The following is a 17,759-nucleotide window of genomic DNA, read 5'->3' as shown; positions in this document are numbered from 1 at the left end:
CATGCATCTGTTTTTTTTATTCTTTGCCTTGTGCTGGGAATTCTGCCCATTGCACATAAAGTTGGCTACTGCATTGCCACTAAATCTGTTATGTTTTATTCAAAAAATCCACCTCACTTTATTTGTTTTTTATCAAAAGCTGGACAGTTTAGCAAAAAACAAAAATGTTTTAGCTCTCAAATATATCAGTGTAATGCGCTAACCATGTAATTACAAAATCCCTAGTTTGAATTCAAGGACCTTTGTTGCATAACAATGCCAATTTGTCATTCTTCACTCATTTCCTGTTAGTTCTCTGCTTGCAAAAAGCGTAAAATGCTTACAGCAATGTGGAACTGTGCTACAACTCAGTGATACATGAATTGAGATGACTGTTCTACTATACCCTCTTCAGAGTAGTTCCTTTTGACAACAGCCCAGCAGGATAAAAACTTTCGTGAATTAATTTATGTGGTGCTGAGCTATAGCGCAGTGTGGGATCTTCTGTATCAGCATACTGCAATTTCAAAAAGCCTATTAATCCCAACTACTATTACATGACCCACAAGAAGCAGAATGAACACGAGCTTGATCAATCTTCTCAACCCCCGAGAGAGTTGGAAACCTTGTGTGTGAGCAGTGTGTGGGCGTGGGCACATTTATATTACAGGTTACTCCGGCTAAGGTCAATGAAATTAGTGCACGTGTCCCTGAATGTCTGCGTACATGTGCGGGTTTGTGTGTGCTGTGTGAGTTAAAAACGGCAGCAAGTAGCAAATCTGTCAGTGTCATCCCCCTCCAGCACACACACAGATCTAGGCAAGCATAAACACACACACAAACACACACACACACATTGAGTATTCCTTATCGCTCCTTACCTCTTTTGACCTCTACACTTCTTGTCTAGTTTTCGTTGTTAGTGTAAATTTGCTCAGTCCTTGTGTCCACTTTAGAGTATCAGGACTGAGCCCTAACACACTTTAATTATCTACACCTCTGTGCTCACAGAGAACGTGCGAGGGTGAAAAGGAATGCATCACAACGTGTTGCCTCGGTCAAAGGCATGTCTTCAGCCGTGGAGAGTCCAGATAGGCCAGCGATCTGCTCTTCTTCTTGTTCCTTTATTGAATAACAATTTTGTGGCCTTTTGTGAGTTGGTGGCATTTTTTTGTTTCTTTGTTTTAATGTACAGGGTGGGGAAGCAAAATTTACAATGAACATTTAGTTGTTTTTTCTCAGCAGGCACTACGTCAGTTGTTTTGAAACCAAACATATATTGATGTCATAATCATACCTAACACTATTATCCATACCTTTTCAGAAACTTTTGCCCATATGAGTAATCAGGAAAGCAAACGTCAAAGAGTGTGTGATTTGCTGAATGCACTCGTCACACCAAAGGAGATTTCAAAAATAGTTGGAGTGTCCATAAAGACTGTTTATAATGTAAAGAAGAGAATGACTATGAGCAAAACTATTACGAGAAAGTCTGGAAGATACTATTAAAGACGAATGGGAGAAGCTGTCACCCGAATATTTGAGGAACACTTCCGCAAGTTTCAGGAAGCGTGTGAAGGCAGTTATTGAGAAAGAAGGAGGACACATAGAATAAAAACATTTTCTATTATGTCAATTTTCTTGTGGCAAATAAATTCTCATGACTTTCAATAAACTAATTGGTCATACACTGTCTTTCAATCCCTGCCTCAAAATATTGTAAATTTTGCTTCCCCACCCTGTACATGATTGTTACCATTCCAATTAAGGCTCTTTAGTGTAATAGTGCTTTAATAAAGCAAAAAATTATTATAGCCTCAAACCTTTTTTAATGAATTTGCTCCAAAATCTAAGTAGTTGAAGAATACTGGTGTTAGACCTTTTTGTGTAAGCAGAGATATAACATAATCTCTTGGCAGAGATAATAAAAATTACCGTTTCTTATTTTCAAAGCTATAATAACCTACATATTGGAAATATTTCTTCATCATGGCTTAAATAACAAAAAGTATAAATACTTGTTTCAACAGATGCATACATTTTCTCTCCCAGTTCAGTTGGGGTTTTGCGGTTATTTTTGGGCGACTTCAAACATTGCTTTCAGATTAATTCACCCAAGCAAAGTTTTCAGGATTGCAGTTCTGTACGAACTGTGCATAAAGGGCTCAAAAAGTCCACCAGAGAACCCTCTGGCACTTTCCGATTTCACAGTGGGAAAGCCCTGAGCCCTCACTGACTTATCGGAAAACATGTCAAAGCCTCTAAGATCATGAGTGTGGACATTAAAACCGGTCTGTACTCTGGGCTAAAGCTTGTTCAGTAAAACAGATTTACATGCTAGGAATGAAATACTCGAAAACTTTATTTGATTCCTCCTGCTTTGCTTGTTGAACCCCCAACCCTCCCACCACCCACTCATCTCCCTCCTCCTCCCCACTCCTATTCTTTCCAACTTTCCTCGTTTCCTAAAGCATCACAGTAATCACACCCTTTCTATCCTCTCCTTCTGATCCACCACACTGATATCGATTTATATTTTTTGGATTGATCCTTGTTGTGCTGCTGAATTTAAAGCCTTAGGTCTAGAGGTCTTGTCTTGATCTACCCACAATCCCCCAGTGGTGCTGCTCTAGGCTCAGGTGTCAGCCTTATCAAAAGCCTTCAACACACATATGCTTTGATCACTCACCCTCTCTCACACACACACACACACACACACATACACACAATTAAATGCAAAAAAATGCCATGCAAGTCACTCTCTCACACATGCAAATGCTTTGATCATCTATAAGCGTACACAAGAACACTCACACATACACAACACTTTTGTAGTCCTACCTCTGTGTCTGCGTTTCAGTTTTTCTCTTGCACAAACACACACACACACACACACACACACACACACACACATACACATACACATACACAGACACACACAGCGGGGTAGTTGGTTGCTAGTGAAAGTACAGGAAAATATCTCTAAGATGTCCCAAACTTTTAAAGCTGCATTGGAGTTTTTTCCAAGTGCTTTTTGAAAACCATAAACAGAATACTTATAACTTCAACTTTTCTGAGGGTACATTCATCTCAAAAATGTAAATACCCACAAACTTGAAAGTACACTACCTACACAGACAGGAGGGACTGGTAATTTTTCAGTAAGTCTGTTATTTTCTGAACCGCTTAATGGTCAGCAGGGTCATGGGGGTGCTGGAGCTTGTCCTGAGTACCAACAGGCAAAGGCGGTGTATACCCTGGAAGTGTCAACATGTCATCACGGTGCTGACGTCCATAGACCATAACCCTTCACTGTCAGATTCACACCTCTGACTGATTTATACTGGAGATCGTCTTAGTTGAATTACAGTTACAGGACCACACCTCAAACACTCCCCTTCATATCATAGGCCTATAAATACCCACCTGCCCTACACTCCTGTTTGTGTTCATTTCTGTGCCCTTCCCTCCCTCCCTTTTCTGTCTGTCTTCCTCTCTTATGGGGGGTGGGGGGGTTAGTTAACCAAGCTCCTGTGGAGGTCTTCCCCATACCGCAGTCTGAAGATCACTGTCGCCCTGACATCCATTTGAGGTTGTAAGTCTTTTTTCTTTTTTTTTTTTGATCAATGTATTTTTGTTCATATGTAGTTTTTCAAACATACAAAAAGTAAGACAAACACTGAGACATATAACAGAGGTATAAGATGCCACAATAAACAAATAAATAAATATAAATTTAAATTAGGAAATTTTTTTTTTAGAAAGTTCCACTATGTAATTACTAGGGATGTCTGATAATATCGGCCCAATACTGGCATAAAAATGTAATATTGGTGAATATCATTATCGTTTTTTTTGCCTATCATTAAAACCGATAAAATAATGCCTTGGTTTCGCTGGCATTTACTGACGCGTAAATGAAGCATTGTTTGTAGCTGAAAGAAATGTGCAGTTTTCAAAATTGTACAGTAGAGTTGCCACACTGTAATAGACTCATGGAGGGAGGGAGAGAAAATAAATAAATATGGCATTTTTTCCACAACTTAAGTTGAAGTATGTATTCTTTGCACAGACAGTGTTTACATTTTGAAAGCCTTGTTGCATTTGAGAATGCATCCAATGGGGCATCACAATAAAATTAGGCATGATGTGTTAATTCCATGACAGGATATATGTTATGTTACCTAAAATTAGTTTAATATCCCACATACATCGGCAGCGGTATCGGTAGATATTGGAATCGGAAACTAAGCATTGGACAATATCGGCATATTGTTTTTTGGCAAAAAAGCCAGTATTGGACATCCCTAGTAATTACCCAAACACTTTGTACACGGCACACATTATCCAGAGTCAAGGTGCACTGTCAGCTGTTCTACATAAAAAATAAAAGGTTGTCATACCACATTAAACTTCCCAACTGTCCAATGTGTATCTAATCTTTGAGATTGCGATTCTTGCTTATGAATTGACCATTTAACTACTACACCTGCCTCAACCAGTCCTCCCTTAATCGTCTACAGTTAGTTCAAAATTCAGCCGCCAGGTTATTAACACGCACCAGTCGTCGGTCCCACATCACACCAGTACTCGCATCCCTACATTGGCTACCAATAAAATTCTGCATCCACCTCAAAATACTCCTATTTACTTTTAAAGCCCTGCACACCCTCGCCCCCAGTTACATTTCTGACCTCCTAGTTCCCTACTCACCGTCACGACCACTCCATTCATCAAACATTAACCTCCTATCCATCCCCCCCTCCAACTTCTCAACAAAAGGCGACCGTGCTTTTGCAATTCTGGCCCCAACCCTCTGGAATAGTCTTCCCCATCACATCAGATCATCAGATTCTATAGACATCTTCAAGCGACTCTTAAAAACTCACTTTTATAAACAAGCATTTCATTAAATCTCTTCTGTTTACACTCCAGTGAATTCATGTTACTGACTTGACTTCTTCCCTGGAGTCTCTGTGCTTTATCACCTCACAGGTTTTCCCAGGATCATCAGCGGTTTTTCCCTGGATCTTCACAGGTTTTCGTAAGATCATCTCTGGACTTGCTGCTGTGGTCCTGCCTCTCTCCACCTTTATCGTCATCACTCACTTATCCATATAGTTACGATAGTGTTTATTATACTGTTCTATACATATTCTAGTTCAGTTATCTGTGCATGTGTCTCCACCTACCTCCCCCCTCTCCCCCAGTCTCTCTTTATCTCTATCGCTCTCTCTTTTCTCCTCCTTTACTTTTTTGCTCTAACCCCAACTGGCCAAGGCAGATGGCCATCCTTCAGGAGTCTGGGTCTGCTCGAGGTTTCTGCTGTAAAAGGGAAGTTTTTCCTCGCCACTGTCACCAGTCAGAAGTGTTTGCTCCTGGAGGATTCTGTTGGGTTTCTGTAAATTGGCTTAAAATTTGATTTGATTTGATTTCATTTGATCGATCTCCCCTTTATGTCAGGCACTTTGTAACATGTTGTTTTAAAAAGTGCTATATAAATAAAGCTTTACTTACTTACTTACTAAGGTGCATGTTGGGAGATGGGATCCACAGAGAACCCGCTTAGGCACAAGGAGAACATGCAAAGTTCACACAGAAAGGTTCCCGGATCAAACCCAGGTTATTCTTGCTGTGAGGCGACAGTGTTAACCACCACACCACCCTGACAATAACATTCTTAGAACTAAAAAAGTTAATACAATATGACAAAAACACATGATGAGCACGTCATTAGTTCTGCATGTTCTCGGTATTGTTAAACTCATTAGATGAAAAGTTAGGAGATCACCAATGTGATATATCCCATGGGGGACACACATGCATCAAATTTCACGACAATTCCGACAATAACTAGAAAGGCCGACTATATATGTGTGTGTGTGTGTGTGTGTGTGTGTGTGAGTGTGTGTGTGATATTGCCTCTAGGCGGCACTCTGTAATAGCTGTGTCTCTCTCCTAGCCTTACTCCCTGTGTCTCTCTGCCTCTGACACATACATACACACAAACACAACCCTATCAACAGTCACGGAGAATTCCTTCTTTCTCGCACCAGCTCTTAGTTACCATGGAAACCAATAAAAGAGCGGTTTGAGACGGTGTGTGTTTGTGTGTGTGTGTGTGTGTGTGTGAGAGAGAGAGAGAGAGAGAGAGAGAGAGAGAGAGAGAGGGGGGAAAGAAAGCCAGAAACAAGTGGTGAGAAAAATATAGAGTAAATCAGACACAGACAGAGGAGGTGGGAGGACGGTAAAATAAGAGAAGGAGGCAGAGGATGAAAAAAAAAACAAAAACAGAAAGAGAGGCAGAGGTAGTTACAGGCAAAGGAAAGGGAAGGAAGGAGAAAAGGAGAATGAAAAGAGAGGAGACAGAGGGAGTGTAAGTGAAGATGTATTATTTAAAGAGGTCTCACCCTGTCTAATGAGTTTGGTCTAAAAGCCCCAGGAGCTGCCCAAAGATAGACAGGCAGACACAGAAACTTCTCTAACTATGTGTTGAGAAAATTCAGTGTGCAACGAGAGTTAAGGAAAGACCATATTTAGTTAAAATGTTCCGCTTTGATTATGCAAATTCTTCTGCGTGATAGGTAACAGATCACAGATCAGGCCGTACATTCAGATCACAAGGAATCCAGACGTATTGTGTTGAAGTAGTTGAAGGTCTAGTTTGTACCACATATGTTCTTTTTAAGCCACATAAAAGCACAGTGGTCAATGGCATTTTGTCCGCATTGAAAAAAAAAACAAAAAAACCCCCCAAAAAACAGACTTAGCTCATGGGATAAAAATACAATCCTGTTACCTTTAAAGAAACAGCATGTTAAGGTCATTCTTAAAGTTTAGTTGTATTTTCTATGTTTGGCTTAAAAACTATGGTGTATTGTTTTTTCATTCTTTCCACAGCAAGAAGCTCAAAGTTGTATAGATTATGGGAAAATTATGTCAAAATCATTTACACTAAAAGCCATGAATGAATTACCAGCTGAAGACTGAGGTCTTTGTGAGCTAATGATCATTTTCTTTTTGATAGAAGACCATTATGTGGTCTTCGATTAATACCCTTCAAATGTGTCTCCATATCAATACTTGGCTTCAGTTCAGAAATACATTATTGAAAAGGAAAGCATCTAAATAATACAGTGAATCAGTTTCAGTCATTTGGTAATAGCCGCAAGTTGTAAATGTTAATAGAAAGATTATTTGTTTAATGTTAACCAAATATTAAGTAAGTCAAGTTATTAACCTGTTACTTGAAGAAAACAATCATTTAATGTAATAATGGATTAAATGACTGGCTACTGATGATGATCTGGTTTCTGTTAACTGGGAATAGTCTTCCATTGATGTAGGTCTTGAGATATAAAAAAAAAAAAAAAAAAAAAAAAAAAACAGAATAAAGTTGTTGAATAAAGTGTCATTTTTATGCTATTAAATAAAGCATATAACCTAATCTTTATGTTCACAGGCGTATCTGTGCTACTCAGAGTTGCAGAGATGTTTCCAGACTCTAGGATTGTTAAGTAAGTGTAACATACAACTAATGTTGATAAGTGGTGGCATTATCTCGAAATAAACTAGATGAATGTGGACACGAGATAAAATGTCTTGATGAGGTCTTTTTTTGTCGTCTGTTATTCGTTGCAGTTCTCAAATAGCTACTCATGGTGCAATTATCTCATCTTTATTCTTCCCCCATCCCCACCCCTCTTCACTGTCTCTCAGACATTATTAAATGCAGCTTTCACAGGAGCCTCTTTCAAAAATGTTAAGGAGTATAAGTAAATGTGTGGGTGTATGTGTGCATTTGGCTCATTTAATATTCCTTCCTTGTCTTGCCACCTTGCTCTGTAGCTTATTTGAATTTTTACCCACATGGCATCAGGTCAGGTCTCTGTTACTTTAGAGATCACACACACAAAACACACAAAAGCACTGAATGACAGTTTGGCAGGTGTCGCTTCCTTGGCTCTCTGAGCTGCCGATCAAATAGACAGTTCAGCCTTCCAATCCCTGACAGATTCTGCCTCCAAAATGCATACAATGAACACGCACACACACACACACACACACACACACACACACACACACCTACACACACACACACACACACACACACACACACACACACACACACAACTGTAGGTCCTAGACCTGTGACTCAGATTTGGTACTACACATTATCCTATACTGAAAACTAGACACCAGACTCAGAGCGCAGACCTCCAGCAGGGCCACTCATTCTCTGATTCCAAAACATTACTGAACACTAAAAAAAAACTAATAATGACCCATGTTTACTTGGTCAGTTGGTGGCACAAGGTAGTGTTAGTAACTCTGAGTCTCAGTTCCATGTAGCGGTCAGTTTATTCATAGATGATCTAACTAAAGTTGGGAGATACCAAACCCTTGTTGTGAACACGTCACCAAAGTATGAAAATGACAAGAACCTTAAGTCATAATATATGTTTCTAATGCAGTGTTTCTCAAACTGTGGGGTGGGCCCCCCCGGAGGGGGCGCGAAGACTTTCCAGCGGGGGGGCATGGGATCATTCCTAGGTGTTTTGTTTGTTTTCTTCAGGTTAGAACATGTATCAGGTGGAACTAATGTTTTAGCATTGGAGCACCCTGGACTCATTTTAGGGACGTACAACAAACAAATCTACTGCCATAGTGATCTGTCACTAGACTAGACCAAGAGTTTAGGTTTGGACAATGGACAAGGATTGGACTGGAAAAGAAAAATGTGCAATGTTTCTGTTTTTGCACAGTTTGTACAGATTGCACTTTAATGTTTAATGTTTAAAACTAATTTAGACCCGATAATTAAACTCCAAAAAAAAGCTATTAGAGTCTTAAACAAAGCTGGTTATCTCCAATCAAGTAATCCACTTTTTGTAGAATCTGGTTTACTAAAATTTTTTGATATTGTATATTTAAAAACAATGGAATTTATGTTTCGCGTTAAAAGTAAAAACCTTCCTTTTTGTATTCAGAAAATTTTTAAGTTAAGAGAAGGACATTATAATTTAAGAGGGATGTTTGTGTTTGAAAAATGTAAAGTAAGAACAAACGTTAAATATCACAGTGTTTCAGTTATTGGTGTCAAGCTATGGAACGAATTGAAGGATGAAGTGAAATTGTGTAGCTCACTGTTGAGTTTCAAAAAGAATTTAATTGGTCAAATTATGAAGGGCTATGAAAGTAATATGATTACAAAATGATTTATAACATTGAATGTAGTATAATTTGTGTTTAAGTATTTACCTGCTGCAACTACGGGTGTAGACGTGAATTAAGGATGTGAATAGGAGAAGCAGAAATAAGCCTCCGGCTTCAGCTTCTTCCTTTTTCAGTTACAAAATGTGTTAATTTTATGTTTGTTTGTTTTTTAATATGTATGTTTTGTTTTGTTGTTGTTGTTGTTTTTAAATATGTATATGTTTTGTATTTGGTATTTAACTGAAATAAACATTCATTCATTCATTCAATGTTCTGAGATGTGCAACGGAAACAGGCTCATTGCAGCCACTGATATTGTTAAAATGTTAATCTTTGTTACCAAAATTTGTTTGTTGTTCTACAAAAAAATTTACCTTATTGTCATAGTTGTAAGATAATTACACATTTCCTATTTTTAATTGGAAAAATAATGTCTCAGGGAACAGTTTTGTTGAGGTCATTTGTAATGTTCAATCAAAAATCAAAGTCATTTTTAATTTGCACAACAAATTATTCAAGGAAAAGCAAAAAGTATTCTAACGATATTGATGTTTCTTTCAATAAAAGTTATAATTGCACCACAGGTACAATGTTGTTGGGGTTGAGGGGGGCTTGGAGATTTTTCGTGCGCCAAAGGGGGGCCCGACAGAAAAAGACTGAGAACCACTGATCTAACTAAAGATGGGAGATACCAAACCCTTGTTGTGAACATGTCACCAAAGTATGAAAATGACAAGAACCTTAAGTTATAATATATGTTTCTAATGCAACATGTTTAAGCAAGAAAAGAACTTCTCTCCAGTCATTTTGGATTGAAAGCAGCTCTACACAAGCACCACATTTTAGTCTTTAACTGTAATCGAAGTAGAGTTCATTTTTATTGTCCATGCGGGGATTTTCCACCTTGTATTTAACCCACGAAAGTGCACACACAAGGAGCAGCACTTCAGAGCTAAATTGAAGACCCTGGTGCTAAAAGTACTGAAGTCACAGAAAAAAATATTTACAGGGTAAACTTAGCTAAACAAATACCACATGTTTAAATGCTCAACTTGAATTGTCCAAAAATGTGACTTCATTACTTTTAGCAACAGGGTCTTCAATTTGTATCTCAGTCAATGGCCCTGACAGGAGAGTTAACCTAACATACATATTTGTGTTGCAAGAAGACACACATAACATTGGGAGAACAAACAAACTCTGCACAGAAAAGCAGGGGGTAGAACTCAGAACCTTCTTGTTGTAACGCATCAGTGCTAAATTTAACCACCATATATTTTCTACTGTCTAACATTAGGAAGAAGTGAGACTAAAGTTTTGTTGCGTAGCAGCACAGTTAGATCTCCATTATGCGCTGAAAGGTGCCGCAAAAAAGGAAAAGGAGTTTTACCTCTGGCTGAGACCTAATGTGTTGGTTTATTTTAAGTTCTAAACTGTGCTCTTGGTGTTAAAGAGGACAGTGAAAAATAATTATTCTCTTCCCTTTCTCCTTTGTTTGGATCCAAGCAGTTCTTCCTTGGCCTATGTCCTACCCTTCCACAGAGTTTTATGAAAAACAGTGCAAAAACAGTTTGTGTAGCAAACGTGGACATGAGGCAGTTATCACATACAGTCATTGGATGTAGTTTTAAAGTTGTCTACACCTACCTTTACACTGCGGCAGCGGCCTGTCCCAAACCGGCTTCCCATCTTGTCCCATAACACAGGTGATGGTATCCCCGCCCACTGTGGTGTATCCATGGTGACAATTATAGGACACCTGAGATCCCAGTTTGTAGTCATATCCTGTCCGACTGGCATTCATAATGTTACCAGGGTCGAAACAGGCCTCTCTTGGTTTTTCTGTGGACAGTTAAAGTTTGATCAACGTGAGGACCCATATAATTTGCAATTATCACAGCAAATTACCATAGAAACAGGTTAATCATTTCTGTTGTAGGCTTATTAGATGTCTGTTGAGCATTAGAGTCGGCACTACAGTCTCCCTGTGCAATCCGGAACAAAGCACTGTCTCACTGTCACAAGGCTTTCAACGCATGTATTGTTAATGAATGTAAATTTCTAATTTCAGATTCTTGGAGGCAATACAAAGCATTTTTGGTCCAATGAACTTTTATTTGTTCTTAGCACCAGCGGTAGCCTTCGCCATTTTCTTTTTTCCCCAGTGGAGGAAGAAGCAAATGAGGATAAATTAGGAGAAAATAGAATGGAAAAGAAGACGGGAATAGATGAGAAAGTGAAGATGAGGAGTCAACAACGGTCAAAAACTGTCTTGGATCTTTACAACTTGGCATGGAGCCAGCTTGTTTGCTATTCTGTGATCACCCAATAAGAGTGAGATATTGGGCCTGACAGAGGGAAACAGACAGAGAGAAGGAGAGGGAGAGAGAGGTGGAGGGCAAGATGGAAGTGAATCAGAGAGATGATTAAGGTTGTATTTTAATTAGAGAGATGGCAGATGAAAGGTAGTGAATTAATGACAAAAGTACAGAGGTGCGAGGTAGTGTGAGGAGACAGACAACAGAAAAAGAGATAATCTTTTTTTAATTAAAGACAAATGGAGTGAAAGAAATGAGAGGGGTGAAAGAAAAAGAGTTTATAAAACTTGACAGAGCAGATCTAGTCTCTAGTCAGTTGAACAAGTACTCATCAGTTCCACATTGACTAAAGCTGTTAAATCACCCCCAGTCAAGCAACGTCTGTAAAACCAGGATGAGTCACAATCTGTAGAAGTAAACAACTCATGGGCTGACATGGAACAGCATGCCCTTTCAACTAGGACTTGTGATGTAAGGGTGAAATTAAAGAGTAGGCAGCTTAAGACATTATCCAGTGTGTGTCAGAGACAACCCAGTATTGACATTTTAATCATTTTACGTTGCACTCCCAAAGTAATTGTACTCACAGTTAAGTGACATGATGGTTTCTTTTTATTGAAAGCATCACAGCAACTGTAGATTGTTAGCAAAAGCTTATTATTGTCTGGACACATAGTATTGATTTGTCCTCGACTTCATCATGACTAATGATGATCATCAGTGTGTTAAAATGATCTGGTTGATTTTTGTAGCGTTTAACTTAAATGGGCCAATTGATTATAACGGCTGTTTCTTAAATAATACAAGTACTATCACTATCATCAACTACTACAATAGAAATCAGTGCTCCTGGTAATATTATTACTGTAACTGCCACAAAACTATTATATACCTTCCAATTTATCAAACACTACAAATACTAGTTTTAGCTACAGGGTGGGGAAGCAAAATTTACAATGAACATTTAGTTGTTTTTTCTCAGCAGGCACTACGTCAATTGTTTTGAAACCAAACATATATTGATGTCATAATCACACCTAACACTATTATCCATAACTTTTCGGAAACTTTTGCCCATATGAGTAATCAGGAAAGCAAACGTCAAAGAGTGTGTGATTTGCTGAATGCACTCGTCACACCAAAGGAGATTTCAAAAATAGTTGGAGTGTCCATAAAGACTGTTTATAATGTAAAGAAGAGAATGACTATGAGCAAAACTATTACGAGAAAGTCTGGAAGTGGAGGAAGCAACAAAAAAACGTACCAAAGCTTTTATTAAAGCTCTCAAATCCAAAATCCTAAAGGATCCAAGCAAATCCATGAGAAAAATGGCAATTGAACTTGAGGTAGACAACAAGACCGTTAGAAATGCAGTAAAATAGGATTTGAAGTGAAAATCTTACACAAGAACACCAAAACACTTGTTGACAACAGCAACAAATCCAACTTTAGCAATTTTTGGGAATCATGTTTATGGCCGCCTTCTAGCCCAGATCTAAACCCTCTGGATTCTGCTATTTGGGGCGTTTTAGAACATGCTACCAATAGAACATCACACAGCAATGTCGACTTTCTTAAAGATACTATTAAAGAAGAATGGGAGAAGTTGTCACCCCAATATTTGAGGAACACTTGCACAAGTTTCAGGAAGCATGTGAAGGCAGTTATTGAGAAAGAAGGAGGACACATAGAATAAAAACATTTTCTATGATGTAAATTTTCTTGTGGCAAATAAATTCTCATGACTTTCAATAAACTAATTGGTCATACACTGTCTTTCAATCCCTGCCTCAAAATATTGTAAATTTTGCTTCCCCACCCTGTATTGTTGACCCACTACACTGTACTGTAACTAATAAACAACTTGGTACATAAATTATACTTCTTTTATTTCTTGTGCCAAATATTTTCAGTACCTTAACCTTACCCGTAACCTTGTTGCAAAATGTCAAGGAACATTTTGTCAAGGCAACATTTTCAATTACCTCGATATTCGATGGCAAACCCAGACATGCCCAGTGAGGCGTCAGATCTAAATGCCAGGAAAAGACTGTTCCCACTGCTCTCTATTCGCTCTGGTGCCTGGTTGCCTTGGAGACTTGCTAGTAAGGGCCCGTTAGAGTCTTCACCTTCATAGATGTGCAAAAAGTCGTAACTTGGCTCCATGTTGAAACTGAAACAAACAAAAAAAGACTGTAAGAATATAACATGATTGATTGTGTAATTTGTCTGTGTTATCATTTTTGTCACAATTAACCTGATGGTGTATAGTCAAACAAGTAATTACTTTGTACAATATGCCTGATTGAGTTTTGTGGCGTTGATGATCCTATTGTTTTACTGTGAAGACGGTGACTCAGACTCAGAATCTTTGTTGTCATTATATAAAAAGTACAACAAAACTGAGTGAAAAGAGAAATATAGCCTTTTCCTCAGTATGTGTTTGGACATGTTTGAAGAATAGAATAGAATAGAATAGAATAGAATAGAATAGAATAGAATAGAATAGAAAGGAGTGAAATAGAATAGAATTTGAATAGAATAGAATAGAATAGAAAGGAGTGAAATAGAATAGAATAGAATAGAAAGGAGTGAAATAGAATAGAATAGAATAGAATAGAATAGAATAGAATAGAATAGAATAGAATAGAATAGAATAGAATAGAAAGGAGTGAAATAGAATAGAATAGAATGAAATAGAATGGAGTGAAATAGAATAGAATAGAATAGAATTGAATAGAATAGAATAGAATAGAAAGGAGTGACATAGAATAGAATAGAATAGAATAGAATAGAATAGAATAGAATAGAATAGAATAGAATAGAATAGAATAGGTATTTCTTATCTCTGTCACAGGAATAATGAAACTCCGTTTAGCAGCTCTGTTCCGTTTAGCAGCAAAAACAATTAGTGCAAAAAGGACTGTAAAAAATATCACACAGAATACTGAAAAATGTAAGCAATGTCCGAAACCTACAAGATAAAATATTAAATATGCACATACTACTTAAGTACTAAATAAACTGCTGAAACATACAAAAAGCTAACTCTATAATACAGATGAGAAATATGTACAACCAATAGGATGTATGTATGCAAACATATCAAAATGTTTGTGAACCTATACTACATTTAGTTTTTAATGAACAAAGCTAACTCCTACACTTCTACAGACTCCAGCTGGGATTGTTAACCCTGCAGTCTTAATCTACAACATCTTTTTACTTTGACAGCTTCTCTCATCTGTCTTTATGAAAACATTTTGTTCTCATGAGGGTAAAAATATGAGAACACATGCACACAGTGTTTGCTCTGATAGAGGTTATATTAGCCTTGTCTTGCACCTGTCACAAAGAACAGAACATGCCCAAATATGGACACACAATTTTTTTTATGTTTGTGAGTGTGTCCATATCTGCTCTGATCCCCATGCTAGGCTCAGTGCACAACCTAGATATGTAAATCTGAATTGTGTGTGAGTATTTGCATCCTGCAAAGGTGGAAAAAGAGAGATGAGAAAAAAAAAAAAAGTTTCTTTGCACAGTGTTATGCAAGCTGTATTGATAACCATTATTGAGACATTTTGGAGTACTCTGCTGTCGCGCATTAATGAGTGATGCCATATTTTGTTTGTATTTGTCTTTCATCAGTGTGCACACAACAATGACAAAGTATGCCACATGCACTGTTATGAGATAACAGTTTTGATAAGTGGTGAAAGGTACATATGAGGCAATAAATGAAGGAAACAACAAAATATGAAAAATAAAGCAGGTTTCAAAGTATTATTTAGAACATACTTGAATTATGGAATGCATTAAATATGTTTGTTAATCATTAACCCATAAAGACCCAAACAACCACTGGTGACCAGAATCATCTACCAACACAAAATGATTAATAACTTCTGATCCATTAAACCTTTCAATCCATGTAAATAATTGGTGTAAAATACAGTTTGTCATCTTTTCGTGGACATCAGATACGACCCATTTGGATATTCAGAGGCTCTGTAGTTACTGTGGAAACACCGTCATCATCTACAACAAGGGTGTCAAACACGCGGCCCGGGGGCCAAATGCGGCCCGCCAAATGCGGCCCGCCAAATGCGGCCCGCCAAAGGGTCCACTTCGGCCCCTGGGATGTTTTGGCCAAGTGCAAAAATTACACAGTCTTGAATTGAATTAAGAAAAAAACATTAGCTTGAATTAAGGAAAAAATCTTGAATTAAGCCAAAAAAAATCTTCAATTAAGTAAAAAAAAAAATCTTGAATTAAGCCAAAAAAAAGTCAAATTTAGCAAAAAATCTTGAATTAAGCCAAAAAAATCTTCAATTAAGTAAAAAAAAAAAATCTTGAATTAAGACGAAAAAAATCTTCAATTAAGTAAAAAAAAATGTTGAATCAAGCAAAAAAAATCTTCAATTAAGTTAAAGAAAATCTTGAATTAAGACAAAAAATGTTCAATTAAGTAAAAAAAAATCTTGAATTAAGCCAAAAAAAAATTTCAATTAAGTTAAAAAAAAAATCTTGAATTAAGCAAAAAAAAAAAAAAAAAAATTTCAATTAAGTAAAAAAAAAAAATCTTGAATTAAGCCAAAAAAATCTAGAATTAAAAACTTAATTTTTTTTTCTTTGTTTTAGTGCAAAAAATAACATTAAATTATGAAAATATTTACATTTCCAAACTATCCTGTAACACAAAATGTAAATAACCTGAACAAATCTGACGAATATGAAATGTCTAAAGAAAATTCAGCCCAATTTGAACTCTTTTCTGCCTGTTCCTCAGTGTTTAGTGTCTTTGTAGATCTGATCCATAATGCACTTGGACAAATGAGAAGTGGGGGCAAAATATTGTTAAAATTTTTTTATACTAAATTTTCTTACGTTTTTTTTTTTAATTCAAATTTCAATTTTTTCGTTTTTTTTTTTTTTTTTTTTGAGATAGTTTATAAAAGTACTTTCATAACTTAATGTTTTTGTTTTTTTTTACACTAAAACAAAGACAAAAATTTGCAGTTGTCATTATTTATAGGTTATTATGTTATTTTTCTGGTCCGGCCCACTGCAGATCAAATTTAGCTGAATATGACCCCTGAACTAAAATGAGTTTGACACCCCTGATCAACAACACTGATTCATCTGTAAAACCCATGGAGCTGGATCAATGACAGTGGATGGAGACATTTGGTTTATGTTCTGTTTAAGATAAATTTTGTTGAAAAAGTCACACTTTCTACATTTTTCTCTGTTTCTGATATTATGACAATTACCTTTAATCTGAGTTTTAATGAACATCTACAGGATCATTGAATTAAATATGGGAAAATACCTGACTTTTATTGAGGAAATGCAAAATACAGAGGATAATATTATAATAAATGGCCATAAATTGCTTAAGAAAAGTTAAACAGAGGCAAAAATTTATTTGGAAACTGCTGGAAAAGTAACACCGGGTCTTTATGGGTTAAGGACACTCGATATATTTTGTGGAGAAATACTGCATGTAAATGGATCCATGTTTGCTTTTCTAATATGAGTTTCTTGTGGACTGAAGAACTGAAATGCTGTTTCATTTAGGAATATGTGCAGACTTTATGATCACTCATTGTCACCTCTAACTTTAGCTCTAGTTTAACACAAAAAAAGAGTTATTCAGATTAAATCAAATACATGTTATTTGCTTTTGACTGATAACGTCTAGTACTGTAATTTAGTTGTCGAAGTATGATGATGATAATGATGATGATAATAATAATAATAATAATAATAATAATAATAATAAACATCAGGAAAAGAAAGTCTAAAATAAAGCCCAGTGTTTATATCTTGCTTGAATATGCTTATCTGTGCCTTGGTCCCTTTAGCACTGACAAAGCATTAAACTGATCCACGTTAATACCTTCTGCATTAATGATACATTCAGGCTATAAATACCAAAGCTACTAAATGTCATAAGAAGACCATAAAGATCTGACAGCACCATAACATATACTGACCCAAGAAATGTAAAACAGGGGTCTGTCAAGACTTAAGTCATGGATGGAAATTACGTTAATGTATTTTTGCTTAAGAATATATTGATAATTTTGAAATGCACGTGATCCATGCAGCAAAAGATTAAGTATGATAAAAAAAAGTAGGTATAAGCACTTTGGGAAAGTTGTTGGTGTAAGCAGTGTTTTCACAGAGAACAGGTCAGTTTTCTGGGTTATTTTACGGAGAAAAAAACCCTTTGAAATG

The 17,759-nt window shown here is 36.7% G+C and overlaps 1 protein-coding gene across 1 annotated transcript in view; it reads right to left on the bottom strand.

The window, feature by feature from the left end:
- The window catches only part of LOC115411411 (CUB and sushi domain-containing protein 1-like), a 692,182-nt gene that overhangs the window by 111,241 nt on the left and 563,182 nt on the right, over nucleotides 1–17,759 (bottom strand). Inside the window, exons 31-32 of the mRNA XM_030123526.1 lie at nucleotides 13,499–13,686; nucleotides 10,843–11,037 (exon numbers count right to left, since the gene is read on the bottom strand). Of these exons, the coding sequence (XP_029979386.1) occupies nucleotides 10,843–11,037; nucleotides 13,499–13,686 (383 nt within the window). The remainder of the gene's footprint in view (nucleotides 1–10,842; nucleotides 11,038–13,498; nucleotides 13,687–17,759) is intronic.

Source organism: Sphaeramia orbicularis, chromosome 3 (genome assembly GCF_902148855.1).
Source record: "Sphaeramia orbicularis chromosome 3, fSphaOr1.1, whole genome shotgun sequence".
Taxonomy (NCBI): Eukaryota; Metazoa; Chordata; class Actinopteri; order Kurtiformes; family Apogonidae; genus Sphaeramia; species Sphaeramia orbicularis.
Note: the sequence above shows the minus strand (reverse complement) of the source record. Positions and strands in the feature narration are given on the sequence as shown.